The sequence below is a fragment of the Schistocerca gregaria genome, chromosome 3, assembly GCF_023897955.1.
Source record: "Schistocerca gregaria isolate iqSchGreg1 chromosome 3, iqSchGreg1.2, whole genome shotgun sequence".
Lineage (NCBI taxonomy): Eukaryota > Metazoa > Arthropoda > Insecta > Orthoptera > Acrididae > Schistocerca > Schistocerca gregaria.
This window is the reverse complement of record NC_064922.1, coordinates 104,824,779-104,844,896: the sequence shown is the minus strand read 5'-3', so window position 1 is coordinate 104,844,896 and position 20,118 is coordinate 104,824,779. Positions and strand designations below refer to the sequence as shown.

Sequence of the window (20,118 nt, the reverse complement as noted above, 5' to 3'; positions counted from 1 at the left end):
CATAGCAGTGGAAGCTCAAATACGCAACAAAACACTTTTTTTTGCATGTGGAATTTCATCATTTTTTCACTTCTTACTGGCTGCATTTGTTGCTATAGGTACACTTTTCTTCCTAAGTAAGAGAGATTCTTCGATGACTTTTGCACAGCATACAAACCATAGTTACAGGTGTATGAAACTCTAGAAGTTATTTAATTTATGAAAAATGAATGAACTGTTACATTTTAAACTTCATGTTTAGAAAAAATTCATTTTTATAGTTAATTATCTCAATTTTTTCCACAGTTTTTTAATAGATTTGGAAAATCCTAGTTTCACACACCTGTGACTACTGTTTGTATGCTATGAATAATTCATCGAAGAATCTCTCTTACTTAGGAAGAAAAGTGTACCTATAGCAACAAATGCGGCCAGTAATAAGTGAAAAAATGATGTAATTTCACATCTAAAAAAAAGGTATTTTGCTACGTTTTTGAAGTCCCACTGCTATACGTATGAGTCCTCAATCCTTCCTGGTCATGGTGACAAACTTTTATGAATTTACTTGTAAAAGTATTGACAGTAGAAAATAAAATGTCCTGTGGTGCGTCTCCTGCTCCAAGTCGGCCCGTTTGACGTCCTACCCCCCTTAAGGATTTTAACTTTTATGTCAGCAACGTTCGACACAACAATGAAGGTATATATAGTCTTAAGAGGATACAGGTTGACTCAGCTGCCGCTGAGTTTTACACAAACCACACCGCGAGATACCACCTCTCCCCTGTTAAACACAAATTATTACTCCTATAGAAAAAATGAACGGGACCTTTTAGTGGGAAATTAATGTAGTTAAATTTTGTACTGGAATAAGTTTTCGCTGCAGGACATCGTTTTCGAGTTACTGAAAAAAATGCGTTTAGGTCACTTTTGTACTTTCTTGACGACTAATTCGAAAACTACGGCCTCTAACGATAACGCATTCCAGTAAAAAATTAACTACATTGAATTTTCTACAAAAAGATGCTGCTCTTTTTTTTTCAGCGAGCGAGGGAATATGGAAATCTTGTTTGTGGTGCTTAAAAACGTTGCAGATTGCATAAAACTCAGCAGCAGAGGCAGCTAAATAGGAACACCAGTCAGGGATTAGTAAATAGTTTTAAGCTTAGCTTTACGCAAGCACTGGTGTCAACAAGACTTAAATACAACCAACTCATTGAAGTTCGTATTTAGAAAGAGTTGACATTCACTGTGCTTTAGTTGCTTATCCAGTAAAATCAGTGACGACCATGTGACGGAATTGCACTACAGCTCAACACCAGCGCTACCCTGGTGAGTAATGTCTGTTGCTGGAGCTCCCTTACTTGAGCAGACAGCGCAGGAGACTGCGTCCCCACTGTGCCCCACTCTTCTCCTCCTGCTTCTCCACCTTGTGCTCGCCGCCCTTCAGGTCTTGCAGTCGACTCTTCCGGGCCGGCGTGTCAGCCGCCTCCGCGCACACCCGCTCTCCCCTCTCGCCCTCTACTCCGTGGCCATCTTCCTCCTCCAGCAGATCCCGTTTGTTGGCCACCATGTCGCCTGCCGCTCCTTGCGGCCACTGTTGGTCAATCTCGGCACCTGTCGGGCAAGAGCGAATGTAGCTTTGTACAGGGTGGCGCAGGCAAACGGGAAATTTCGAAATAACGTCATTTCCATCAATAAATTCATAAAACTAGTAATTTATTAACGAAAGTGAATGTATTCAGTATGCCTTTACAATCAAAATGTCCAAAAGTGTCTCTTTACTTTTTAAAGATGACATCGGAAAGATGAGCTGCCATTCGGCCTTCACACTCTAACAGCCTGCTATGAAAACTGTGGAATGCGCGGTATAGCAAATCTTGGGGAATGGCAGTGATTTCGTTTTCAATGTTCTCCTTAAGTTCATGGATTGTTGCAGGACGTGTACGGTACACCTTGCCTTTAAGATATCCCCACAGGAAGAAGTCGCACACACTAAGATCAGGGGATCTCGCAGGCCATGCAATGTCGCCGTTACGTGAAATAATGCGTCTTCCAAACAACTGAAGAAACTGCTGCCATCTATTGTCGAGCAGTGTGTGATGTGGCTCCGTCCTGCTGAAACCACGTGTTTTCGACGTTAAGATTAAGCTCGTACAGTCTCGGTGTAAAGAATGTTTGAAGCATTTCAACATATCGAGCGCATGTTACTGTCACTGCACTACCATCCTCACGTTCAAAAAAATAAGGGCCGATAACACCATGACATGATACAGCACACCATATTGTGACCTTGGCGCTATGTAGTGGTCGCTGGTGAAACACAAGGATTGTCCTGTGCCCAATAACGAAAATTCTGTTTGTTCACGAATCCGTTCAGGTGGAAATGGACTTCGTCTGAAGTTACCAAGGAAATTCGCGTCCTCGTTGATTTTAGCCAATATCTGGCTACTAAACTCCATACGTGACGCTGGGTCTCGTTCATGTAAGTGTTGCACAATCTGCAACTTATAGGGATGGAAGTCTAATTCGAGCAGTATTCTTTGTAATCTTCGTCGCTTAATCCCTAGCGAAGATGCATGCTGTCGAACGGAGCGGCGAGGACTTCTCTCGACTGCAGCTCCAGCAGCTGCAATGTTCCCTGGAGTACATACCGTTGGAATGCCACCTGGAGGTTTCTTTTTCAAGGCAGATTCTGTTTCTTCAAAATTACGCACCCACGTTATAATCGCATGCGCTGATGGGACACGTTCATGACGTCCAAGCTGGTAATGCTGTCGAAATGTTCTCTGCGCGGCGGTCGCACTATTTTCGTAAAACGCTCTCACAGCTACTGCACATTCCGCAGCAGTCCAATTCTCCATGAATACTCAATGGCAATGCGTTCACATCAATTGCGCAAAGTTTCGAACATCTGCCGGCGCTACAGTGCTGCCAACCGTAACGTTCAAAATTTCCCGTTCCCCTGCACCACCCTGTAGAAATTCTTTATCTCATGCGTTTGAGAAGCCAGAAAATTCAACAACACTGATCAGCCAAAACATTACGGCCACATCTCCAGTAGCAAGTTGGTCCACATTTAGAATGCAATACGGTAGCAGTTCTGCGTCGCATGTACTTGACAATACCTACCGAGGTATCCGGAGGTGTGTGGTACCAGATGTCTAGGCAAAGATCATGCTATTTACGTAAATTACTGGCCGGTAGTTTCCGGGTACGAAGCTAGTGGCCAGATGTGTTCCAGCGAGTTCATATTAGACGCTTTTAGTGACGGAAACATCAACTGGATTCCAACATCACGCTCCCCAAACCGACGCAGCACGATTCTGGCGTTGTGATACAGTTATCGTGGCGGAAGATGCCAGCGCCGTCCTGGAAGACATCAGGATGAAGGAGTGCAAATGGCCCAAAGTATCTTTCTCTTAGTCTAAAGCTGTCAACGTGTCTTATATTACTTCATTGGAGCTCAGATCAATGTCCTCCATAACGTAATACTGCCCACAGTGGTCTTTTTTCGTGGCGCACTGCATGTTCCCAGCGCCTGTTCTCTAAGATGACGGCGTATCCGCGCACAAACGGTCAATCTACCTCAACAAGAAAGTTGATTCATTTGACCATTGATCCACGGTCCAGTCTCGATGATACCGCGGTCAATGCGATTGTAATTGACAATGTCGTTGGGTCAACGTGGCAACTGGTTGGGGTTTTCTGTTTTAGGAGCCTATGATCAACAATATATTCTGAACTGTGTGCTCCGCAACACGTGATTCTGCACCAGCAATGTACAAGGTGACCTAAAATGTTGTCAACATTTGAAAATTGAATACTTCACAGTATAATATAGATAGGAAAGTAAAAATTGACACACGTGCTTGCTGAAACCAAAACGTGCACAAAATGGCCAACAGTGGCGCTTCATGTGATAAACAGCAATAACTAGCGTAACAATTGATTTTTAGCAAGTCGTTTGTAACAAATACTCAGCGTGTAGCCCGTCATTAATTATGTTTGTAGTCGAGGGACAATGTTTTGAATAGCACTGTAAAACATATCAGTAGGAATAGTGGGAAACTGCCATCAGATGCTGTCTTTTAGCATCCTTGATGAGGTCGGACGATCGCAGTAGACTTGCGACCTTAGGTAACCCTAACACCAATATCACACAGACTAAGGTCTTGGGAGCTGACAACCAAAGCTTGACGGAAGTGGTGGTGTTTGTCAGCCAGGCTAGAGATGAAGCGATTCTGTAACATATCGGCATACCTCACGCTGACAACGATGTTATTGGCGTGTAGGGGCCAGTTTTTGGACTCATTTTCGGTTTCATTAAAACATGTCATTTCAGGAACGTGTGTCATTTTTTACATGTTTATCTACATTATTCCGTGAATTAATGCACTTTCAGATGTTAACAGACTTTTAGGTCCCCTGTATTTTTTGGCGGTTTCGCCAGTAGTCACAGCATATTCTGCTTTAGAGAGCCTATTCGAGTTTTCACCGGTCTACACCCACTTTCCATAGATGCTGAATCGTTGGCACTCGAAAAGTCATCCATCTTCGCCATTTCCAAGATGCTCGTTCCCAGGCGGGCCATAATAATCTGCCCGTTGTCGAAGTTGCTTATATCAATGGATTTCCCCGTTAGAGGCCCGTATCATCGCTAGTATGATTCCTCATTAGTCTCTGCTCCACATATATTCTCGTACTGTCTTTACTGCATCATGTGCCCACATCAACAGTAGATTGTATTCGGTATCGTGGTGGACAATGGTGGTAAAGTTTTGGCACATCAGTATACATCATTACAGGGCAAATGAGTAATTGTTACCAAAAGCTTCTTCTGAGTGTTCCTTTAACTATGACAGCAGAGTATACAATTTTCAGTAGTAACTGTATACCCACTACACAGAATAAAATATATTGGCCTCCTTTTATACTGATGTGCATAATATCTCCTTCTATATTGTGCTATGTTGACTCAGTATTCCACACAAACAAGTGGGAACGCACCAAGAAAGTAAGAGAGGATCACAGGTGTAAGACGTCGTCATCTCCTGGCCTTCATTGGTTACATATTCCGCCCTCACAATCATAATCCGCACATCTTGATGCTTCAGTCGAACCCAAACTCGATAAGATAAAGCCAATGTTGTATGAATTCATCTAAACGACATGCAAATAACTAGTAAATCGCAATTGTGCACCGAGATTGGAATACTCGAGACTGCCGTACACACACACATTCAAGACATGACGGTCACAGGGGCTTTTAGTTCGGGAGATGCAGACTGCACACCAGGGCGCCGGTCCCTTCAGAGGACAAGTCAACCTGTCTACATTGGCTGGGGACCGCCCATAGAGCAAACAACGTTTGCCCGAGTGAAAGGACAAACGACCCCATGTTCAGCATAAAAGCAAATTCAGCTACATTGTGTGGGAGCGCCCAGCCTACACATTCTTTACAAACATAGCACACAGTTTCAGAGGTTATCACAGGGCAACAGCAAACGCCAAACGCCGATGCTACAGATTTCCAGATTGGTCGCCTTAAACAAAATGTCATTAACCTGTTTTAGAAGAGCAATGCTGATTGGCAGAAGATATTCCTGAAGCCTTGAGCTGAAGGAGTAATGGAAGAGACCGAAAGATATACCCCTTCATGTCTGGCGTGGAGAGGGACCGCTCCGTTGTCGCTCTTGGAGCAAGAACACGTAACGAGAGCATGTGCGCTCGTAAGTGTACTCAAGACCGAGGAACAAGTCTCTCCTCAGTACTCCACTGGGAGAGCACCTCTGTCGAGAGTGCGACTCTATATTTAGTCCTTGCGATTAAGCGTTGTTCACTGTGTTGACCGCCACACTTATTGTGTAGTGTGAACGGACAGAGTTATAGTTAAACGCCTGCGAGCGAATTTTTGAGTGGCATCGTGGTGGGCTGGTTATCTGACAGGCGTACCACGCCAATAGTTAGACTAGGGGCGAATAGGAGTCCTTGACTTCATCAAGGCGTAGGGAGAGTTTGATAGGCAAAGGTCAATCCAGATAGAACCAGAGTTATATTTGTCAGCAGCGAGCGGCGCAGACAGCAGTCATCGCAGCTTACAGTATTGTGCGCTACAGCTCTTGCGAGAGCCATATTTCCTCCACAACAGTACACTTCACTGCATTTTACAATCGACAGCCTTGACCGTGCTTAGCAACATTCTAACGGATAATTATTCAAGTTGAGAAGGCGCGGCTCTCAGCCATTCTTCCAAGTCAATAACAATCTTAAACTTTGTGTAGAAATTTCATTAGCGAATCCTATTCTTAAGAGATAACTTCACATTCCGAAAATAACCCGGAAATAACTTGTTCAGTTCATAACTAAAAGTGTCATTGTGATTTTTCAGAATTTTTGCAAAATAAGTAATAATTTTCGTTAGTTTCATGGTTTTCTTACACTAATTAGCACTACTCCAGTACCCAAGTATCCCACTAGTTACGTAAGAAATTGTGTGAATTTTTGTGTCATTTCCTTGCAGAGGACGACTCCAGAAGATATTTATTGCTGAAAGTTTTTCAGGTATTTCTCTTTAGAACGTTAGGAGCGTCTGTCTAACTTCTGCAGTAGTGTGGGGGTGGAAATTGCATGTTGTAGGAGCCACAGGATAAAGGGTACATCCCAGATTAATCCATTGTGCAGAATGACAGAATAGCACCCACACGCTCACAGAAAATGGCGAACCTGCCAGATAGGTAAAATAGGACATTCTTTCATGTATTAAATAGCTATTTGCAAAGATTGGGATCAGAATAGGTACAGCTAGTGAAGAAAGCAGAATTTTAGGGAAAAGGGCGTGTGTTATTGTTTTGGAAAATTTTGCACTTTTTACTGTTTTTGTGTAGCATAGGTTTTTCGAGTGATAGGCACAGACGCAGAGACGCAGTGTGACGCAGCATCATATAAGTTAGAATTAAGAAATTACATTTGTCTCCCTTTGCAAGCGCACAGTTGGAGATTGGAGACTGTAGCAGAGCAGACAGAACATTACCCAAGAAGTCACGACGTTGTTGTTGTTGTTGTTGTTGGTTCAACCAACTCGTTAAGTGGTCGTACAGTTTTGTAGATAGGGTTGTGGTGTGTTGAAAGAATTTCCATGTTAACGAGGGCAAAAGCCAAATGGTTACGTGAGAGACAGCAAGTAGACAAGATGGGGGAGAATCAACCAGATAGACAGCAAGTAAACGAGCTCATTGAGAATAAGACAGAAGGTGAACCTGAGAATAGGACATGCGGTGAATCGGAGAATAGGACAGTCGGGGAGCAGCAGAATCAGCAGGCTCAGTTAGACTGGGATAAAATTGAGACAAATCAGACAGATGGGAATCGAAGGGACGAGAACATCGAACATCCAGAATATGAAATTCCAGGTAGGACACATTCTGAGCCAGAAATAAACAGCCCACGTTGGAAATGGCAAAGATTAGAAGCGAAACGAGCACAGGAAACGCGTTTGTTTGTCACATATTCAGGGACAGGATACGCGTCAATACAGTCAATGAACCGGCAGTTAGCTAACGTTAAAAGAGAAATAGACAGTGAGGAAGAGGGGGAACCTTTAGAATACGTCAAACCTATCGTACACATTCTAATTATGCCCCAACAACAGACACAGAATTTTGCGGAGTTACGAGCGCCACGAAAAGGTTCCGTAACAGACGCAACTGTACCTGCAAACACAAGACATACACAATAGAGAGGGCAGAATGCGGAGTTGTTTGCGCCACGTAATGGTTCAATGACAAACGCAATTAGTCCTCAACACGGGTTATTGCAGTTATCAAACTTAGAAACGCCACAGCATAGCCCAGTAAACGACGTAACTGGCCTAGTGGAAAACAACAGATCGAGAATGCATAGTTCAGCAGAAGGTAGTGTTACAGGACAGGACGCGATCATGGAGATGTTACAATAAATGAACGCTAGTATGTCGAAGCAGAATCAGGATATTAATACACAGATAACGAAACAGAATCAGGCTATTAATACACAGATGACAAAACAGTATCACGAATTGAAACAGGATAATCAGGCTATTAAGACACAGATCCAACAAATTAAAATCAAGATGGAAGAAGGGATCGCCAGAACTGATAGTCACATCACTCAGATAAACAAAGACGCGAAAGCATCTAGAGAAAGAATTCAAATACTAACACAAGGGCAGTAGCAATTACGCACTGACGTGGACAAGGTCCAATTGGACATCGTAAACGTTGACAAAAAGGTGGAACGTTTTACGAAAAAAGCCACTCGTACAGCAATACAAATTTCGGAAGAACAAGCAATTCAAAGCAAGGTGGCAAAGGATGCACTGGAAAAATATGCTCAGTGGATCAATAAAATAGAACTTAAAAACAAAGATCAGTCTGAAAAGCTTCGAACAGAGTTGTTATGAACTATCAAAGAGAAGATCGAGAACGACTACACATGTAGCGAAACAACTGACACGTCAAGCATTTATTCAGTACACGAACATGCACCGTCTAAGAAAGTTCAAGGAGAACCAAGGCTAGACATAACACTCGCGCTGAAATCGAAACAGAAAACACCGATTTAAGTAATACATGACATGCCGTAGGACCAGGCACAGTATCCAGAAAAACGGAACACACACATTCAGCCGATACCCATCGAAAGACAGGCAACTAAACCAGTAAATCCAATGACACAAGATAATAGCAGCACGGGTACTATACCACGAACGACGAGAGTAGAAACACACGAACAACACTTTTGTTCACCAATGATACGATATGACGCGGATATGAGCCAGGAAATTGAGAATAGGCAGACAGGCAGTAGATTACCAGAGAATAAAGACGATGACACAAGCAGTGGCAGATTATTTGAGTCCATGAATCAGCCACAAACCGGATTTGTGAGTAGGTATTATACAGACAACTTCCTTACAGTTATATAATTTCAACATTTCAACGAAGAAGGCGGTAACTCGCATTCACGCACACTCATCGATCAGTTTCAAGTAGGCTTACCAAACCACTGGAGCGTAGCTCACATGTCGGGGACAGTAGCAGAGGTGACGCAGAAGATCGCGGCTACCTGTACGTCTTACCTACAGTTCATAACAGCATTTCTCGAAAGATATTGGTCCAAGGAGGCGCAAAACAAAATTAAATACGAGTTACTTCAGATGACACCTTATGAAACCTCAGGAGAGAAAAGCGTGGTAAAATTCTTTGATACAACGGACAAAAAGAATCAATGCCTAGACAAACCATACAGTAACGGAGAGCTGATACGTCTATGTAGAATGAAATTACGGGTAAAATATCAACAGGCGACAGTAGGAAAAAATGAAGTATTCAAAGAGGTTTTGAGGGAACTTGAATTTATGTTTAAAGAAGACGAGGTGAAAGGAAAAAGAAAGGAGAGGGTACAGCAAAAGGAGAGGACTAGGAACGAATATTCCAAAAATAATAATCGTAATCCTAACACCAATAATTTCAGGCAGTTTAACAGACAAGGACAGTGGCACAATGGGGAAAATTCGCATAGAAACGATAACCAGAATAATTGGAACCGAAACAGGAACGGTAATGGACACTCATACAGAGGTGGATATGGGTTTGGGAATCAAAATGCCAACGGTCAAGGGTACTTTGAAACAGGTCAAGATGTCAGAAACAGGAACTGGCGAGACTAGGGCGCGAATAATTACAGACGAAATTATGGTCTACAGAGACAAGAACAACACAGCAAAGAGAAACCAGATGTAGAAGTTAGGCCACCGAATACTGCAAAACGTAAAGATTGAATTGAAAAATGGAGACGTTAGGCAAACTAACGTCCACCCTATCTTATACTAACCACTAAATAAAAGTTAAATTAATAGATCAACAGAACAACATAAGTAAAAGAAAGAGCGACACAATACACACCAACAATCTCTTGTAGTATCAAGTACACTACAACATGCACACAAACAATAAATGGTACACAACAATTAAAAGAATGAAGAAGTGGTAGGCTGTAAAAATGATAGATATATGCTTTAATTAAATTATAAGAAGTAAATAATAATTTTCTTCATTTTTATAAATATTGCATTGTATAGAGTCAAAATCTCACCACCAACACCTATCACCAGCTCTCTTAACACCAGATACTTCGAGATAGCGACGGAGAGGGACAGACATGTTGGGAAATAAGAACAACACGAAGACCAACGGCACACTGGAAATGCAGGTTGCAACCAGGTTAGACTTCAAAAGGACAATGCGCAGCATGGACATTTCATATGTCACGACACTGCTACACAACAGAAGAGCGTGGGGAGAATCATAATATGACGAGACGAGAATGAAGGTACCGAAAATTACTAAGATCTACAAACTCATCAAGTAACAGTTGGAAAGGCAGCCATATCCTACAAATCCTATATTACTCCTACACTAAAATTCACATATTCCTAGCCCAAGAAGAACAGAAGAATGCAAGAAAGAAGAGAAGAACAGTAGATGCATGCAAGATGAAGAAGGGCAGAAGACAGCAAGATACCTTTCTTTCCCATCCTACAAAGCAAACTGCTACAAACATCTGTCTATGAACTTTAAGGCATGGCAACTACTACAACCACCTCTCCAAAAATAAACCTTGAATCGTCAAACAAATGCAAGCGAACGGCAAACGGAATATTAATTAGTACCAACCAACATTATCTAGAAATAGATTCAGCAAAATGAACAGTATTCTCTCTACCACATCATCAAAATTGCCATACCGAACCAGGTGTGAAGTACCAAGACATCACAGCACAATACTGGGTGACAATCATCAATAGTCAACTACAATCATCGAACCGCCATACCCTCCCAGGTGTGACAGCAAAGGAGTACCAAGACATCACTGTTTATGCTGTAAATCACTGTCATCATCATTGGTTAAACGTACCACGGTGACAATGTCAACAATTAAGACCCGGCAGCGCATGCTGGAGTGCTTCTCTCATGATTTGTGACACCCATACAAATGAGTCGATGCCTACCAGTATTTCAGTGGGGATCGTCGAGCACAGAAACTGACGCAGCACAAAACGAAAAGACTGATAAAATACAAATGTAGAGTTACGAAAATGATATATTTATAAAAAAAAATCCGTCTTGTAAATCTAATTATTTTATCATATATGTAAAGCCCATAATGTGATAGAGACCTTAAAATATAATGCAAAGAAAATTAATTAGTATACGTAGATAATCTCAAAAATCCCTGTAAAGCCAAGTTAGCTTTTTATATAAAAAAGGTTTTGGTTAATCCTAGGTTGAAAGAGGATAGAATAAAGATAAAAATCACATATTCACTCTTAAAGCAGTGACACAAATAATGCGTAAATAAATAAAACAAAGTCACGCAACAGTGCTTTTGTGAACATTCAAGCAAAGCTTAACTAAAGAAAAGATATAACCACACTGAACATGATACACTGTACACTAACGAGTTTAAAAAAATTAACATTGTAAAAACAGAGACACGTACTGGCAATGACAAAGAATAACAACCTTTGAAAAGTCTATATTTGCCTAACAACAAAACATAAATTGCAGAATTAAAAAAATAGAAACAATAGCTATAAAGAAATCATTAGAAAAAAATTGTTAAAAATAGCTGAAAAACGTTTATTAGAAAATCTGAAAGAACAATTTTTGCCTCACTGTATCAATGTTTTTCTCGGCACTGACAAATCCCAGACAAACATTTTGTCAGAAGGAGGGAGGTATGTAAGAGGTCGTAGTCCCCTGACCTTCATTGCTTACATATTCCACCCTTACAATCATTTTCCGCATGTCAAGACGGTTTAGTCGACCCCAACTCGATAAGATAAAGCCAATGTTGTATGAATTCATGTAAACGATATGCAAATAACTAGTTAATCACAAGTTTGCACAGAGATTGAAATACTCAGGGCAGGCATACACACACACACACATTCAAGACACGACGGTCGTAGGGGCTTTTAGTTTGGGAGAAGCAAACCGCACGCAGAGGCGCCGGTCTCTTCAGAGGACACGTCAACCTATCTACGTCGGCCGGTGACCGCCCCTAGAGCAGACAACGTTTGCCCGAGTGAAAGGAAGAATGACGCCGTGTCCGGCTTAAAAGCAAATTCTGCTACATTGTATGGGAGCGCCCAGCCTACACATTCTTTACAAACGTAGCACACAATTTGAGAGGTTTTCACAATGAGACAGCAAACGCCAAACGGCGATGCTACAGATTTCCGGAATGGTCGCCTTAAACGAAACGTCATTCTCCCGGTTTAGAAGAGCAATGCTGATTGGCACACAATATTTCTGACGCCTTGAGCTGAAGGAGTAATGGAAGAGACCAAAAGATATACCCCTTCATGTCTAGCGTGGAGAGGGGCCGTTCCATTGTCGCTCTTGTAGTGAGAACACGTAACGAGAGCGTGTCTGCTCATACGTGTACTCAAAGAGCGAGGAACAAGTCTTTCTAAGTACTTCACTGGGAGAGCACCTCTGTCGAAAGCGAATCGGAGTGCGATTCTATATTGAGTTCTTGCGATTAAGCATTGTTCACTGTGTTGACCGCCACACTTATTGTGCGGTGTGAACGGACAGAGTTATAGTTAAACACCTGCGAGCGAATTTTTAAGTGGCATCGCGGTGGACTGGTTATCTGACAGGTGTATACCACGCCAATAGTTAGACTAGGGACGAATAGGAGTCCCTGACTTCATCAAGGTGTAGGGAGCGTTTGATTGGCGAAGGTCAATCCAGATAGAACAAGAGTTGTCTTGTATGTCAGCAGCGAGCGGCGCAGACAGCAGTCATTGCAGCTAACAGTATTGTGCGCTACAGCTCTTGCGAGCCCTATATTTCCTCCACAACAGTACACTTCACTGCATTTCAAATGCGACAGCCTCGATCGTAACTAGCAACATTCTAATGGATAATTATTCAAGTTGAGTACGTGCGGCTCTCAGCCATTCTGCCAAGTCAATAACAATCTTAAACTTTCTATAGAAATTTCATTAGCGAATTCTATCCTTAATAAGAAGCTTCAAATTCCGAAAATAACCCGGAAATAACTTGTTCAGCTCATAACTAAAAGTTACGTAAGAAATTTTGTGAATTTTTGTGTCATTTCCTTACAGCGGACGACTCCAGAAGACATTTATTGCTGGAAGCTTTTCAGGCATTTCTCTTTAGTACGTCAGGAGCGTCTGTCTGACTTCTATTGTAGTGTGGGGGTGGAAATTGCATCTTGCAGGAGCCACAGGGTAAAGGGCACATCTCAGATTAAATCTTTGCGAAGAATGACAGAATAGCACCCACACGTTCACACAGGTTTCATTTCGGACCTATGGTCACAAAATAGCGTGTGTGTAGAGTGTGCAGTGAGCGTAATGTGTACAGTGACTTGAAATATGAATAAATAGCACAGTTAGAATATTTTTTTAGATTTAGAGTTATTTTATATCTTAAGGTGAAATGTCTAATGCCATTAAAACGATTTAAGAGTGAATAAACAATTTACCAATTAACTGATAAAGAGGGAGAAGATTAAATTAGTTGGAGAAGGAAGACAAGGACAATGAGACTTTGGTACATTTCGATGTTATCTTAAATCAGTAACTGGAACAATGCCTTCTGTCCAGACACTGAATAACTGCAGGGTTACTAGAAAGGAGAATGACAAAAAATTGCCAAAATACTAAATTCCATTTTCTAAAACAGTTTCAGTGAGGAAGGCCATACTGCGGTTGCTCCTTTCAAACGTCGCATGACCGCTAAAATCACATGTGGCAAAATAAGTGACAGCGAATTATAACACCAAATAAAATCACTAGTGTCCCATTGGCCGCCTTCCTAAGTGATAGAGGAATGCTTACCACATATAGTGAGTACTGTGGAAATAAAATACCTGGAGTGGAACAAAACTAGTAACTGCCTCGTAGTTGGATATCAAAGACTTAAGAAATTACCCCTCTCCTCTAGGTTGGAGGTTCATGCGAAAGGCCAGCTATCCATACATCGAAAAAAAATTTAATGTTAAAAGAACCAAGAGAATGCAGCCAGATATACAAAATGGTTAACGGAAAAAGCTATGGAAATGGACAATTAGAAGTGAAAAACAGAATATTCGATAACTAAGGAAAAAAAAGAGTATTGCAAAACAAGATACAAGGCATCATTAGGTTATCACAAATAAAGATGAAGTTATATAGCACAGAAACTGAAGGATAATATGTACATTTAAATAGCGTAGGGCAAAACCATCACAGAGCAATGCAAGGAGTGTCAATAACGATAAGGAAAGAATTTCAGATTTATATTACAGACTGGGGACTACCCATGAAAGTTTAATTAAAGCAAACAAAGAACTAGTGTAATAGTAGCCTATGTTATAAGTGTAAATGAAGCATATTATATCAAAGATATCTTCTTCAAAAAGCTGAACGACATATTGAAAGAAAGAAATAGAAAAGAAATTATTATTGCTGGAGATTTCACTCGCTGTGGAGAGAAATGTCATTACACGTATTGCCAAATGCATTGAGGTTGACGGACATCATTTTGAGCATTTATTTCATTAATGTGGTATTTACAGGTAATCATGCTGTAACAGCATCCGTTCTCAGAAATGGTAAATTCACAAACATACATGTAGCACATATGAATAACCGTAATAAAATGTTCAAACGCACTCACGTTCTGTATTTTAATTTTAAAAACCTACATGTTACCAACTGTTCGTCTAAAATTGTGAGCCATATGTTTGTGACTATTACAGCACGATCTATCACAAAGCGAAAAAAGTGGTCCAACTAAAACATTCATATTTCTTTACGTACTACACGAATATGTAATAAAAAAAATGGGGTTTCATATTTTTAAAAAAGCAGTTGATTTCCGTTTGACCTATGGCAGCGCCATCTAGCGGGCCAACCGTAGTGCCATCTGGTTTCCCCCTTCAAGCTAGACGAGTTTCGTTCTTCGTAGTTTTTTAGTTTGATGCTTATTTCGTGAGATATTTGGCTCGGTTACTGTCAATGGACCACCGTGTATATACTACAATTTATTCATCATGAGCTAATTGTGGCACAAGTTGAAGCTGACGTGGAGCACATCACAGGAAATTAATACAATGGAAAATCCCGGATGGAATAATGACAATGTTATGGAAAGGATTGATTGTTACTCACCATATACAGGAGAAACTGAATCGCAGACAGGCAGAACGAAAAGACTACTAAACACGTAAGCTTTCGGCTACAAGGTCTTCTTCTAGACAACATACCACACACACACACACACACACACACACACGCACACACGCACACGCACATTCACGTACAGTCAGCTCACACACACATGACCACTGTCTCAGGAACTGATGACCATAGGTGTTAAGTCCCATAGTGCTGCTACAATGGCAGGTGATCAAAAGTTAAGTGAGTTTGGACGTGGTGTTATAGTCGGCGCACGAGCGATGCGACACAGCATCTCCAAGGTAGTGATGAAGTGGGGATTTTCCTGTACGACCATTTCACGAGTGTACCGTAAATATCAGGAGTCCGGTAAAACATCAGATCTCCTACGTCGCTGCGGCCGGAAAAAGATCCCGCAAGAACGGAACCAACGACGACGAAGAGAATCGTTGAACGAGACAGAAGTGCAACCCTTCCGCAAACTTCTGCAGATTTCAATGCTGGGCCATCATCAAGTGTCAGCGTGCGAACCACTCAACGAAACGGCTCTCGGAGCCAGAGGCTTTACGCCTCGCCTGGGCCCGTCAACACGGACAATGGACTGTTGAGGACAGGAAACATGTTGCCTTTTCGGACTAGTCTCGTCTCAAATTGCATCGAGCGAATGGACGCGTACGGGTATGGAGAAAACCTCATGAATCCATGACCCTGCATGTCAGCAGGAGACTGTTCAAGCTGGTGGACGCTCTGTAATGGTGTGGGGCGTGTGCAGTTGGTGTGATATGGGACCCCTGATACGTGTAGATACGACTCAGGTCACTTGCATCCATTCGTGTCCATTGTGCATTACGACGGACTTGGGCAATTCCAACAGGACAATGAGACACCGCACACGTCCAGAACTGCAAGAGAGTGGCTCCAGGAACACTATTCTGAGTTGAAACACTTCCGCTGGCCGTCAAATCCCCCCAGAAATGAATATTGTTGAGCATATCTGGGATGCCTTGCAATGTGCTGTTCAGAAGAGATCTCCATCCCTTCGTTCTCTTACGGATTTGTGGACAACGCTGTACGATTGATGATGTCAGTTCCCTCCAGCACTACTTCATACATTAGTCGAGTCAATGCCACGTCGTGTTGCAGCACTTCTGCGTGCTCGCGGGGGCCCTACACAATATTGGGCAGGTGTACTAGTTTCTTTGGCTCTTCAGTGTATGAAAAGTGGAAATATCAGACGTTCTAAGGACCAAATCTCACATTTGACATGAGAGTGAAAAACAGTGTGCACAATGTGTCTCAGTTCCTTTACGACAGGTTGTGTGAAATTTCAAACTGAAACACTCGTTATGGTTTTTGAAGTTTCAACAGGAAACAGCCGTGTAGAAGGTCGAAGCGCCAGTATCACTGCAGCAGTCGTCCTGGAGGCGAATGTAACAGTGTGTGTCTGAACATTCGTTGGAAAATGGCGGTGTAACAGCGAGACAACATGAAGTTTTGTATTTGTGGGCGACAATTTGTCGAATTCGACCCGAATACCGAGAGACGGTTTCTTGATCTCTCCTCCGCGATAAAGTCCAAGTGCACAGAGTGATGATCGTGCGCAAGCTTTGGGCCAGCAAATGGATCACAGTCCTGGATCGCATGCCATATTCGTAGAGTTTGGTGCCAGCTGACTTCTGACTGCTCCTCAGATTGGATTTGGTAATGAAAAAGACACCGTTAAGAAGTTAAGGACATCCAAGCAAATTGTGCTGCAGCACTAAATGCATTTCCGAAAAGGATTACAGTGATTGTTTCAAAGTATTTTTAAAACTATTTCAACTGTGAATTGATTCAGGTGAAGGCAACTTGGAATAAATTCAGAGATTTTCTGAACTTAACTCACGACGTTTATTTTTCATAGCCTCAGTCCTTCTGGAACTAGGATAAACAGTCCATCTCATCTTATACGTTTTTATAAGGTAGTCTTATACCACAGAATTATGCTGCTCACCTCGTCACTGCAAAAATAATAGGAAGGTTCTGGATGGTAAAGTAAGAGCGTTTTTGTTTCAAGTGACACAAGTGAGGCGCTACATTTTATTTGTGATAATACAAGTACAGAAATACAGCAATATTGTTCTATCTAATCGAACTGTTACAAAAAAACATTTCTCCTATATCTTAAATTTGTCACAACAAAATAACTTCATAAACTTGGCTGATGCTTCAGATGAAGTACAGTATGGCATACATCAGACACGGCCTTTACTCTTTTGAATATAATGCCATTTTTCCGTTCTTTTTTCAGTATAAGAAATTTTAATAGCTATTTGAGATGGATAAGAGACATTTTGCATTAGGAGACCTTACACACCTGACAAATTTAAAACATTCTTTGAACTTAACTATCCTTTCGAAACTGACCATGAGTGAGAAATGTGGGAGCTGTTATAGGGTAGTGAGTAGAGGGATTTGTTGCCAATCTTGTAGGAAATATTTTCACTGGAGGGGATGCAGTGGGGAGAATGTTGGGAGAACAGAAGAGGCTCTCTCCTGGAACTACAGAATATGCAGTAGGAACATTTTGATTGGGGAGCAGGAAAGGAAAATCTGTGCCCTTCAGGCACAGTTGGAGGAAGCAAGGAAGGAACTGATAAGGATCAAGGGAAATAGGGGGGAGGAGGATGGTTGGGAACTGGCAGCTGGTAGGAGGATAGGAAGAAAGAGAACGCGATCTGATAGTTTTATCATCAACACCAAAAACAGGTATCTGCCACTGCCAGAGTTAAGTGGAGAAGAGCCTCAGGTAGAACGAGGAGCAGGAAATGTGCAGCACACTTCAACCGAGGCCAAGAAGCCTAGGAATGTACAAAGTGTTAGGAAGAAGAAAGTGCTGCTGCTAGGTAGTAGCCATGGGCGAGGTGTAGGCCCTCAGTTACAGGAAAGTTTAGGGGCAGCGTACCAGGCCACCAGTATCTTCAAACCAAATGCAGGGCTAAGTCATGTGATAGAGGACCTAGGGTCTTTATGTAAGGATTTTACAAAAGAGGACCATGTAGTGATAGTGGGTGGGGCGGGAAACAGTTTGGACAGGGATGGGGCATATGAAATAGGTGGTGACCTGGACAAGATAGCTTCCCTGACTCATGGCACCAATGTACACTTTGTTGAGCTGTTCCGGCGTCATGATCAGCCGCGCCTTGATGGAGCTGTGAGGCGAATCAATGTGGGGCTGGGGATGGCTCTGAGGACGGCCAACTTTGCTCATGTTTCTCTGGTGCCCGTCGGGACTATCAACAGATGGGGTTTCACTAGGCATGGCCTACACCTAAACAGGACTGGGAAGGGAAGATTGGTACAGCTGAGTCATGAAAGTATAGGGGGTGGATCTCGGGCCACACATGGTCAAATACCTGTTGTCATAGGTAGGAAAAGTAGGTCTTTTTTAGGATAAATCCAGACAACAGGTTCCCCTGCCTAAAGAGTATCTCTAGCAGTTCAAAAAATACTGAAACAATCACTCACAAGACAGATTATAACACTTCAAAAATCACACATACCAGATGTCACAAAGAAAAACAAACCATCGGAAAGAGTAACATGGGGCATTTCACAGACTTAACAATCCTCCATCAAAACATGCAATCAATAAAAAATAAAATACAAGCATTAGAAGTTGAGCTCCAATCTTTGAACTGCACAGTAGTTTGTATTACTGAGCACTGGTGTAGAGACACAGAAATCCAACATGTAGTATTATCATTGTATGAAAGGGCAAACTCTTACTGCAGAACTACTTCAAGGGGTGGAGGATCATGCATTTATATCAGAAAAGGAACACAGTTCAAATCTAGACATGACCTCAGTACAGTAAGTGAAGACAAACACATTGAAATATCAGCTATTGAATTATCAGGGCTCGATATCACCAAGAAATTAATCATTTTGTGTGTGTATAGATCTCCCAGTGGTAGTGTGGACACTTTTTTCAATAAATTAACAGAAGTTCTAGATAAAGTCTCAAGTACAAAGGTCAACATAATTCTGTGTGGGGACATAAACATCAACACTAATATCATAAATGAATCCAGCAGCACCTTCATAAATATCCTTCAAAGTTTTGGCATGTCCCTATTGGTCAATAGTGCAACAAGGGTTACTACAATGACTGCATCAGTAATTGACCATGTGGCCACAAATATAGACAGGGAAATATGTGATGTAGCTGTAAAAGATCTCGGACTATCAGACCATCTCTGTCAAATAACAACAGTAAAATCAGGCATCGAATCATTCCCTAAACTACAAGCCTATAAACGACATCTATCAGAAATCAAAATAAAAGATTTTTCAAAAGAACTAAAAAAAAAAAACTGGGATGAAGTGTATAAGGAAACCAATGTGAATATGAAATTCTCCAAATTCTCCACATTGTTTAAATTGAACTTTGAAACAGCATTTCCAAAAGTATGCATGACTGTATCAACATCTCACAAAAACAGATGGATAACAGCAGGTATTAAGAAGTCCTCCCAAACACTTAAACACCTCAGTTCCATGAAAAAGATTCACAATGATCCAGAATTCTTAAATTTCTATCATAGATACAAAAAGATTTATAGGAAGGTGCTGATTGCTGCAAAAAAGTCATTTAATGACAAAATAATATATAATGCAAAGAATAAAAGCAAAGCAGTCTGGGATGTTATAAAAAAGGAAACGGGGAGAGGCAAACAAACGCAGAATAACATACTGCTAAGGGAGGGGGATAAGGTAATAAATGATCCACAACACTTAGCAAACTATGTAAACGAGCATTTTTCAAGTATTGCAGAGAAGTTACAGCAAAAATTCCCCAAAACAAATATAACACCTGCAAAAATTGTTGCACTAGATACAATGATGTTACTTCCAACCACAGA

At 41.6% G+C, this 20,118-nt stretch overlaps 1 protein-coding gene across 1 annotated transcript in view; it reads right to left on the bottom strand.

Annotated features, from left to right (window-relative positions):
* Positions 1-1,336: 1,336 nt before the first annotated feature.
* Positions 1,337-20,118, bottom strand: part of LOC126355268 (uncharacterized) — a 29,364-nt gene continuing 10,582 nt past the window's right edge. The window contains exon 3 of the mRNA XM_050005554.1: positions 1,337-1,593. Within this exon, the coding sequence (XP_049861511.1) occupies positions 1,337-1,593 (257 nt within the window). The remainder of the gene's footprint in view (positions 1,594-20,118) is intronic.